Source organism: Salmo salar, chromosome 09 (genome assembly GCF_965601325.2).
Source record: "Salmo salar chromosome 09, fSalSal1, whole genome shotgun sequence".
Classification (NCBI taxonomy): Eukaryota; Metazoa; Chordata; class Actinopteri; order Salmoniformes; family Salmonidae; genus Salmo; species Salmo salar.
In genome coordinates, this window is record NC_138299.1 from 48,922,052 (window position 1) to 48,933,640 (window position 11,589).

Sequence of the window (11,589 nt, forward strand, 5' to 3'; positions counted from 1 at the left end):
ACTGAGAGATTAGAGGTCAGAGACACCTTCTGGAAGATCAGTTGACTGAGAGGTTAGAGGTCAGAGACACCTTCTGGAAGGTCAGTTGACAGAGAGGTTAGAGGTCAGAGACACCTTCTGGAAGGTCAGTTGACAGAGAGGTTAGAGGTCAGAGACACCTTCTGGAAGGTCAGTTGACAGAGAGGTTAGAGGTCAGAGACACCTTCTGGAAGGTCAGTTGACAGAGAGGTTAGAGGTCAGAGACACCTTCTGGAAGGTCAGTTGACAGAGAGGTTAGAGGTCAGAGACACCTTCTGGAAGATCAGTTGACTGAGAGGTTAGAGGTCAGAGACACCTTCTGGAAGATCAGTTGACTGAGAGATTAGAGGTCAGAGACACCTTCTGGAAGGTCAGTTGACAGAGAGGTTAGAGGTCAGAGACACCTTCTGGAAGGTCAGTTGACAGAGAGGTTAGAGGTCAGAGACACCTTCTGGAAGGTCAGTTGGTTGGTGGTCCTCTGTCAGTGGAGCATGACGCTAGCAACGCACACAGATGAATAATCTAAAATCCTTTGACAATATCACAATAGTCCCCAGGATACATCAAAGACTTGTACTGAAGACTTGTAGGTCCACTGTAAGCACAGTTGGTAGAGCATGACGCTAGCAACGCCAGGATAGTGGGTTCAATTCCCGCTGGGGCCACCCATACCTAACATTTATCCATGACTGGAAGTCGCTTTGGATAAAACCGTGTGCTAAATGGCAGATATTATTATTGATAACACTTTACTGCCATCGGGTCAAAACTATGAAGTAACTTAATGACGGCTCACGTTTTATATAGCTGTTATAAAGCTTTGTGAATGCATTCATAAGGACACCTACAGTAAAGTGTTCAATTAGGATTATTCATGTTGTTATTATTATTAGGTGCTGTTCGCCTGTGTTCCTCCCACGGACTACCTGAACGGCTGGGCCTGCTTCTTCATCTCCATCGTCATCATCGGCATGCTGACCGCAGTGATAGGAGATCTGGCCTCTCACTTTGGCTGCACCATCGGCCTGAAGGACTCTGTTACTGCCGTGGTGTTTGTGGCGCTGGGTACATCTGTTCCTGGTGAGCTCAGGAACGGGTGGTAGTGTGGGTGGGTTGCGGGGCATTGATTATCATACTGTGTGAACTGAATCCTCTCTTTCTCTCTGTTTCCCTCTCGCTCGCTCTCTCTCTCTCTCTGTTTCCCTCTCTCTCTCTCTTTCCCTCTCTCTCTTTATTTCCTTCTCTTTCTTTCTCTCTGTTTCCCTCTCTCTCTTTGTTTCCCTCTCTCTCTCTCTTTCCCTCTCTCTCTTTGTTTCCTTCTCTTTCTTTCTCTCTGTTTCCCTCTCTCTCTTTGTTTCCCTCTCTCTCTCTCTTTCCCTCTCTCTTTGTTTCCCTCTCTCTCTCTCTTTCCCTCTCTCTTTGTTTCCCTCTCTCTCTCTTTGTTTCCTTCTCTTTCTTTCTCTTTGTTTCCCTCTCTCTCTCTTTCCCTCTCTCTCTCTCTCTCTCTTTGTTTCCTTCTCTTTCTTTCTCTTTGTTTCCCTCTCTCTCTCTTTCCCTCTCTCTCTCTCTCTCTCTCTGTTTCCTTCTCTCTCTCTCTCTGTTTCCCTCTCTCTCTCTCGCTTTGTTTCTCTCTCTCTCTCTCTTTGCCTCTCTTTCCCTCTCTCTCTGTTTCCCTCTCTCTCTCTCTTTGTTTCCCTCGTGCTCTCTCTCTCTCTCTCTCTCTCTTTGTTTCCCTCTCTCTCTCTCTTTGTTTCCTTCTCTCTCTTTCTCTTTGTTTCCCTCTCTCTCTCTTTCCCTCCCTCTCTCTTTTTCCCTCTCTCTCTCTCTTTCCCTCTCTCTCTCTCTCTTTCCCTCTCTCTCTCTCTCTTGCGTTGTTTCTCTCTCTCTCTTTGTTTCCTTCTCTCTCTTTCTCTCTGTTTCCTTCTCTCTCTCTGTTTCCTTCTCTCTCTCTTTCCCTCTCTCTCTCTCTCTTTCCCTCTCTCTCTCTCTCTTTCCCTCTCTCTCTGTTTCCTTCTCTCTCTCTCTTTCCCTCTCTCTCTGTTTCCCTCTCTCTCTCTCTCTCGTTTTGTTTCTCTCTCTCTCTTTCCCTCTCTTTCCCTCTCTCTCTGTTTCCCTCTCTCTCTCTCTTTGTTTCCCTCGCTCTCTCTCTCTCTCTCTCTTTGTTTCCTTCTCTCTCTTTGTTTCCCTCTCTCTCTTTCCCTCTCTCTCTCTCTTTCCCTCTCTCTCTCTCTCTCTCTCTCTCTCTCTCTCCCTCTCCCTCCCTCCCTCCCTCTCTCTCTCTCCCTCTCTCTCTCCCTCCCTCCCTCCCTCCCTCCCTCCCTCTCTCTCTCTCTATCTCTCTCTCTCTCTCTCTCTCTCCAGACACATTTGCCAGTAAGGTAGCGGCGGTGCAGGACACATATGCAGACGCCTCCATCGGTAACGTGACGGGCAGCAACGCGGTCAACGTGTTCCTGGGCATCGGGGTGGCGTGGTCGATAGCCGCCATCTACTGGCACATGCAGGGCAAGCAGTTTGTGGTGGAGGCTGGCTCCCTGGCCTTCTCCGTCACCCTCTACACCATCTTCGCCTTCCTGGGGATCTCCGTGCTGCTGTACCGCCGCCGGGCCCACATCGGGGGGGAGCTGGGCGGGCCACGCGGCCACAGACTGGCCACCTCAGCCTTCTTCTTCAGTCTCTGGTTCCTCTACATCTTCTTCTCCAGCATGGAGGCCTACTGTCATATAGAGGGCTTCTAGAACACCTCTGAAACACTTCTGGAACACTTCTAGAACCCTTCTGAAAGGCTTCTGGAGCATTCTAGAGCCTCCTTTCAGGCTCCTTCCAGGAGGTTCAAAGTAGAACTTTAGGAAGTAAAAGTGGGAATGATGTGGAATGATGGAATGATGGTGTGTCGGTATAAAGGAATGAGAAGAGGAGAATAATAGGAAGTGAAGGGGGTTTGTGGTGGTAATAACCCTCTCTCCTCCACCCTCCCCTCAACCCCTCTCTAAGGACCCCCAGACGTGGTCAGTCTATCTATCTTTGTAAAGGCATTGAGAGCCGGTCTGTTACCCACGTAGGAGTGCTTACAGCTGGGATTGAGGAACCGTCGTACTGGGGTGAGAGCACCAGGAGTGGGTCTCATCTGGTCTGGTCTCATCTGGTCTGGTCTGGTTTGGTTTGGTCTCATCTGGTCTGGTCTCATCTGGTCTGGTCTGGTCTCATCTGGTCTGGTCTGGTCTGGTCTCATCTGGTCTGGTCTGGTCTCATCTGGTCTGGTCTGGTCTCATCTGGTCTGGTCTCATCTGGTCTGGTCTGGTCTGGTCTCATCTGGTCTGGTTTGTATTCCACTAGAAGAGACAACAACTGGTCTTAAAGCTGGAGAGATCTGAGCTACCATTAGAAGTCTATATTTTTCTCAACACCTTGATGAGAACAACTTTTTTTTAAACAACAACAAAAAAGACAACAAAAAAAAGACAAATCAAAGATGCTATTTTCTGATCTTACATTATGGAGAACAAAAAAAATGATGATATCGTTAATGGAAAATATGTTGTTGATGATGAATGGACTCACAGGACTTTAGTTTCTTATTTTTAAAGAACGAACGCAGCGGCAGAGTTCTCAGAGGCAAAGAGGAGGAACAACGGAGAAAAACGAAGTAACGACAGATCAAAAACGACGTAACAAAACGAAGTAACGACAGATCAAAAACGAAGTATCAAAACGAAGTAACGACAGATCGACTATCAAACTAAAGACGGGAGGATAAGAACAAGAAGGAGAGAAAAACAAGGATTATGAAACTGCCTTGAACATTGCTTCACTACTCTCTCTCTCTCTATATATATATATATATAATATAGAGACATATTTTCTGTATATTTTGAATATTTTTTTTCAATGTTGTCCCATTCGGCTTCTTCAGTCCTACAGAGGACCGCTGTGGTTTGGTTTGGTTTGGGGGTGTCGTATCCTGGGAAAAGGATACCTACGTCTCAAATGGCACCCTGCAGAGAGAAATACTTTTTCCCATAAAGCTCTGGTGCACTACATAGGGAATAGGGCCCTGGTCAACAGTAGTGCACTACATAGGGAATAGGGCTCTGGTCAACAGTAGTGCACTACATAGGGAATAGGGCCCTGGTCAACAGTAGTGCACTACATAGGGAATAGGGCCCTGGTCAACAGTAGTGCACTACATAGGGAATAGGGCTCTGGTCAACAGTAGTGCACTACATAGGGAATAGGGCCCTGGTCAACAGTAGTGCACTACATAGGGAATAGGGACCTGGTCAACAGTAGTGCACTACATAGGGAATAGGGCTCTGGTCAACAGTAGTGCACTACATAGGGAATAGGGCCATGGTCAACAGTAGTGCACTACATAGGGAATAGGGCCCTGGTCAACAGTAGTGCACTACATAGGGAATAGGGCCCTGGTCAACAGTAGTGCACTTCATAGGGAATAGGGCCCTGGTCAACAGTAGTGCACTACATAGGGAATAGGGCTCTGGTCAACAGTAGTGCACTATATAGGGAATAGGGCCCTGGTCAACAGTAGTGCACTACATAGGGAATAGGGCCCTGGTCAACAGTAGTGCACTACATAGGGAATAGGGCCCTGGTCAACAGTAGTGCACTACATAGGGAATAGGGCCCTGGTCAACAGTAGTGCACTACATAGGGAATAGGGCCCTGGTCAACAGTAGTGCACTACATAGGGAATAGGGCCCTGGTCAACAGTAGTGCACTACATAGGGAATAGGGCCCTGGTCAACAGTAGTGCACTACATAGGGAATAGGGCTCTGGTCAACAGTAGTGCACTACATTATAAGTCGCTCTGGATAAGAGCGTCTGCTAAATGACTTAAATGTAAAAATGTAAATGTAAATATGGAATAGGCCCCTGGTCAACAGTAGTGCACTACATAGGGAATAGGGCCCTGGTCAACAGTAGTGCACTACATAGGGAATAGGGCCCTGGTCAACAGTAGTGCACTACATAGGGAATAGGGCTCTGGTCAACAGTAGTGCACTACATAGGGAATAGGGCCCTGGTCAACAGTAGTGCACTACATAGGGAATAGGGCCCTGGTCAACAGTAGTGCACTACATAGGGAATAGGGCCCTGGTCAACAGTAGTGCACTACATAGGGAATAGGGCTCTGGTCAACAGTAGTGCACTACATAGGGAATAGGGCTCTGGTCAACAGTAGTGCACTACATAGGGAATAGGGCCCTGGTCAACAGTAGTGCACTACATAGGGAATAGGGCTCTGGTCAACAGTAGTGCACTACATAGGGAATAGGGCCCTGGTCAACAGTAGTGCACTATATAGGGAATAGGGCTCTGGTCAACAGTAGTGCACTACATAGGGAATAGGGCCCTGGTCGACAGTAGTGCACTACATAGGGAATAGGGCCCTGGTCGACAGTAGTGCACTACATAGGGAATAGGGCCCTGGTCAACAGTAGTGCACTACATAGGGAATAGGGCCCTGGTCGACAGTAGTGCACTACATAGGGAATAGGGACCTGGTCGACAGTAGTGCACTACATAGGGAATAGGGCTCTGGTCAACAGTAATGCACTACATAGGGAATAGGGACCTGGTCAACAGTAGTGCACTACATAGGGAATAGGGCCCTGGTCAACAGTAGTGCACTACATAGGGAATAGGGCCCTGGTCAACAGTAGTGCACTACATAGGGAATAGGGCCCTGGTCAACAGTAGTGCACTACATAGGGAATAGGCTGCCATTTGAGATGTACCCCGATGTCGTCTTCATGTTTTCCTAAATATGTATTACATCTTACCTAATGAATTAAAGAAACGTTGTATTTTAATTTATTATTAATATAAATATATTGCTCTCACAAAGTTTTCACATTTTATTAAATCAAACAACAACAAAAAATCCCCCCCCCCTCCAAAAAAAAAAAGTGTTTCTGCAGAGAACTGGAACTGATTGATAATTCAGAGGTATTTTTCTACTGTTCTTCCATGATGCACTTTGCTGTAAACATCAATTTATTGAGACTTCTGCTATTTGTTCTCATGTGCTACAAGATGGCAATATTTAACTACAATGACTTGTATGGCACACCCGTTGAAATGACGAAGCCCTTTGCTGCATCTGTAGCTCACTACCAGCATGGTTTGAGAGGGTTGAGATGAGATGGCCTGACTCATGTCTCATTGACAAGCTTTTCATGACATTCATGTCATACTTTTAATCATTTGTTACATAGTCAAAGGGAAATAAGTGTTATCGTTTGTTCGAAATGTGTTCTACGCTCTTGTGGCTTTGAGTCTCTAGTGACTCTTGTCGATGAGTGAAATTTATAAGAGAGAGAGACATTTTAAAGAGAGAGAGAGAGAGGGAGAGAGAGAAAATGAGAGAGAGATAAACATGGTTTAATAGTGTTAAAGAGAGAGTGGGAGAGAGAGGGAGAGAGAGAGAGAGAGAGAGGGAGAGGGAGAGAGAGAGAGAGAGAGAGAGAGGGAGAGGGAGAGAGAGAGAGGGAGAAAAAGGGAGAGAGATAAACATGGTTTAATAGTGTTAAAGAGAGAGTGGGAGAGAGAGAGAGGGAGAGAGAGAGACAGAGAAAAAGGGAGAGAGAGAGATAAACATGGTTTAATAGTGTTAAAGAGAGAATTCATGTATACTAATTTAAAGCTCTCAACAATCAGATATGTGTTGTTTTCTTTATATACCTGTACTGTAGTCTATTATTTAAATTCCTGATTGTTGGCCATTTTAAATCTGTGTAGAGAACCAAAGAGCAGAGAGGTACAGCTACAACATCAAGAATGTATTCACTAGGAACCAGGGTTTGGAACCAAAATGATTTTGTTTCAGAACTATATTATTTTTTGGGGGGTCCGTTTCACTGTTTTCCGACCAGCAAAGTTTTGAACCAATTCTAAACAACAACAACAAAAAAGTACTGGTTTATATCAACTCCTTTCAACTCCCTTTTAAAACCTCTGAAATGTTGCTCAGTATTAAATGACTTCACTAATCGGTGCGGATAGAGCAGCTTGCTATGGAGCAGGTAAGATATTTAATCGTTATAGGAAAGTCATTTAAGAGCCAGTTGTCTTATGAAAAACACACACACACACACACACACACACACTGTGCTGCCACTCACTATGGACAGACAAGTGTAGGGTGCAAGATGCGACTGATATTTTGCGGGTTGGGAGGGAGCGAGAGAGGGTGGAGGAGGCTTGTCATGAAGCGCTGGGCATCTTATGACATGCATTAACTGAATTAGGCCCACAGACTTATATATCTACGGAGGAGAGGCTTCTATGGAGTAACTTTGAATGTCTTTGACCTTCCGACAGTGGGCTTAACGTCGGACCAGAGCTAACGTTAGCTAGCTAACAAGGTCGTGTGTGCAGAGCAGCACCAGAATTTAAAACACGTCCTACCTTTTTTTGTTGTTGTTAATAAATCCAATGTGAAATATGATAACTAGAGTATCCTTAACTAGCATTGAAAATCCATTCTTCTCTAATTAATCATCTCTCTCCCTACTTTCTGAATCACGCTTTTAACGTCAGGTCAGGTAGCCTACACACACACTGGCATAAGTTTCTGAGTAACAGAGTGAGGGCTTTGCATAAGCGCTTTGTGGCGATTTTTGTGGGACTGGGAAAAAAATGTCTGGAACATAAAAAAACAACGTTATTAACCGGTTCCCATGCTTTTAAAATAACGGTTCTGTTCCAGAACCATATAGATCACTTTCGTTCCCGGTTCTGATTCTGTCCCTCAAATAATTTAATTATTTTCCAGTTTGCGTTTCTGTTCCCTGAACTGGTTCCAACCCCTGCTAAGAACCAAACAGAACGAAACGGGAAAGGAACCTACCTGATTTTTGTCCAATAGAAATCCTCGTTTTCATTGCAAAAATTCTTTCCGTTGCTAAACATTTTGCTACGGTGTGTGACTAATGAATACAACCTAGTAACACGATGAGGTCATCAAAGGGTGACCCAGAAAGCCGCAGTGACACTCAGGTACCACCAGGGGGAGGGGTGTCAATCTCAATATTAACCTCCAGCCCTTGTTGTGTGGTTGCCTCTTCCCTTCGATTCCCTTCCCTTGGTCTGGTCTGGTCCACTCTTCATAACCCCCCAGTTTGTATTTATAGTTTCCTCTCTATCATGAGACATCAGCATCGTTACCCATCGCGCCACAAAAGCCGCGGCCCTTGCAACGCAAGGGGAAACCCTACTTCAAGTCTCAGAGCGAGTGACGTCACCGATTGAAACGCTATTAGCGCACACCCCCGCTAACTAACTAGCCATTTCACATCGGTTACAGTGGGTTGCCTGGTCCCAGATCTGTTTGTGTTTTTTACCCTACTCCATTGTCATTGTCGAGTCATTTGCATGACAGTTCCGTAACGAGTTGTCTAAAGAGTGGGAAAGGACTGGCACTCAGGCTAGCTTTATTACAAGTGTACGTCATTCTATATGTTTACAGACAAACACAGTAACGTGTGCTTACTATGTCATCATTTACGTCCACCGTAGTGTGTGTGTGTGTGTGATTATCAAACGCCATACTCCCCCCCCCTCCCCCCTTGCTGAGAGTCTTATAGAAAACAAGAATTGCCGTGTTAACAAGCGACCTGCACAAATAGAAGGATATAAATCAATATTTTTTTTTTAAAGAACTTATCTTATCTACATACAAATCACAAAATATATTTAGCATGGTGCCAGTCTTATTTGTTGCTTTAGTGGCGGATACTTTTGTTAGTTTGGTTTTATTCATGATTTTGTTTCACGTGAGAAGAGTTGATTTGTACATACATGTGATTGTGTGTGTTTTACAGCACAGTTGAGAATGCTGTCATTGTCACTCATGTTGTGAAGGGATGAGAACATGTTTTAATGGAGGTAGAAGAATTGTCATGGTTAAAATAAACATTTGTGTCTGAAGTGAAAGTTCTTTGATACCAACCCCCTATTGGTTCTTTGATACCACCCCCCATTGGTTCTTTGATACCACCCCCCTATTGGTTCTTTGATACCACCCCCTTATTGGTTCTTTGATACCACTCCCCTATTGGTTCTTTGATACCAACCCCCATTGGTTCTTTGATACCACACCCCTATTGGTTCTTTGATACCACTCCCCTATTGGTTCTTTGATACCACTCCCCTATTGGTTCTTTGATACCACCCCCCTATTGGTTCTTTGATACCACCCCCCTATTGGTTCTTTGATACCACTCCCCTATTGGTTCTTTGATACCACCCCCCTATTGGTTCTTTGATACCACCCCCCTATTGGTTCTTTGATACCACTCCCCTATTGGTTCTTTGATACCACCCCCCTATTCGTTTTTTGATACCACTCCCCTATTGGTTCTTTGATACCACCCCCCTATTCGTTCTTTGATACCACTCCCCTATTGGTTCTTTGATACCACTCCCCTATTGGTTCTTTGATACCACTCCCCTATTGGTTCTTTGATACCACTCCCCTATTGGTTCTTTGCGTGACAACAGACATGCTTCCATAATATAGTTAATCTATAGCTGTCACCCTATGTTGTAATTTACCACCATATTACACTGGATTTTACAGAAGTCAGGAACAGTATTTAAAAATAGAAATGGACTTTTAAGATGATATTTTTGTCCACAGAGTGTGGTTGTATGTGATGTCGTCATGGTATTTGCTTTGTTTACATGTTAGGAATCACCATAATTTGCAACAAAATCTGAAGTTGTTTATTTTTTGAATCGGCGTTGCTGTAACAGTATGCATGGCAACTTTGAAAGAAACTTTTATTTCAAATTGTGACATGCTTTTACAAATATCCAAAAAGAGAGGTATGGAGTTTCTCTATACTGATGTCCCAGATCAAATAGAGTTGTTTATAATATATTTACCTAAAAGTTTTTTTCTAATTCAGATTTAAAAATAACTTGTTTTGGTGCTGATAAAAGTAAAATCAATCCCTCTGCAAAAGCCTGTCAACAATGATCTGCATTGTTCCAATGTATCTCATCTTGTACCTTGTACCATGTTCCGTTCCAATGTATCTCATCTTGTACCTTGTACCATGTTCCGTTCCAATGTATCTCATCTTGTACCTTGTACCATGTTCCGTTCCAATGTATCTCGTCTTGTACCTTGTACCATGTTCTCTCATGAATTGCAATGTTTTTATCATGTCCATCTCGCAGTTTTACGTGTCCCAAACGGCACCCTATTCCCTATATAGTGCCAAGGGCCCCCGGTCAAAACTAGTGCACTCTAAAGGGAATGGGGTGCCGTTTGGGACTCAAGTCAATGTTATGAAGGTGACGCAACCTATAAAGGACCTGAGCCATCGCATATCATCATACCCCAATATTACATGTACCAGCAGCATATTGTACCAAAAAAAAAACAGCAAAAATCTAGTAAGACTACCATGACGATTAAACTGACTTAAACATTGGAGTCTTGGTTGATGACGTTCACTCTGGACTGTTTTTGACACTTTGATTCACACAGAATTTGACTGAGCTGATATCTATGGGTGGCGGGGAGCGGGCGGGGGGAGGGGGGAAGAAAAAAAAATTGAATTTCAATGCATTTCAATTTATATATGTCAAATGATTATTGATTTTAAATGTCTATTTTGTCAAAAGCATCCTCACGTAGTATGTTTGTATATTTATATATGTATATAAATATATGTTTACATATTTTATATATTTACTGTATGTCTTATTACAACATAGGTGTCATGACGAAACTGGACATTAATTGAATCTGCTTTACAGGTTGACTGGTTGACAGAGATGTACTGCATAGCTTTGTCTGTAAGATACAGAACATTACTGTGTCCCAAATGACACCATTTTCCCCCTATATAGTGCACTGCTACTGTAAATAAGGGTTCTGGTCAAAAGAAGTGCACCACGTAGGAAATACAATGTCATTAGGGACGCATGCAGTCAATGTGTTCGTCCATGGTTATAGTGTGCCTACCTAGCAAACCCCACGGTACCTGGGAATCCAGATTCAAGATTTGGTTGAATTCAAGTCACGATGTTCACACAACAACAACAACAACAACAACATTGATGATTGCACTGTACTTCAGATCGTTGGATAGTTCATTTTTTATTCTTTTATTATTTGGTTGTTTGTTTTTTTTTGTTTTTTTTTACTTTCTCGCTATGAAACGTTTGTTTTTATTTCAGGGAATTATGCATGAAATTAACCTTAATTTAATTAATTTATTGCCAATTTGTTAATTTTTCGATTTTTGTTTTGTCAATAACATAATAAAGGAGACAATTTGAAACATCTTTGTTGAGATCTGTGGTGCATTTTTATCCAAGTTATGTTGTCAGATCTATGGGAAATTCTATAATTATATTAGCCACAACTGACGAGTCAGTGGGCAGTATTTAAAAAAAATAATCAACCAATTATTTCCTATAAATGTAGGTTACAATTTTCAAGTTAGGGTTAAGGGGAAGGAGAGCAATACGCATGCATGGCAGAGAAGGTCATTGATCTATAAAATGATCTAGCATCTTAAATAGCTACC

The 11,589-nt window shown here is 43.5% G+C and overlaps 1 protein-coding gene across 3 annotated transcripts in view; it reads left to right on the forward strand.

Annotated features, from left to right (window-relative positions):
- LOC106591009 (sodium/calcium exchanger 3) overlaps positions 1-10,485 on the forward strand; it is a 241,767-nt gene extending 231,282 nt beyond the window's left edge. For all 3 annotated transcript variants that reach the window (XM_045723739.2, XM_045723740.2, XM_045723741.2), the window contains 2 exons: positions 912-1,098; positions 2,380-10,485. In XM_045723739.2, coding sequence (XP_045579695.1) covers positions 912-1,098; positions 2,380-2,756 — 564 coding nt within the window. In that variant the 3' untranslated portion in view covers positions 2,757-10,485. The remainder of the gene's footprint in view (positions 1-911; positions 1,099-2,379) is intronic.
- Positions 10,486-11,589: the final 1,104 nt, after the last annotated feature.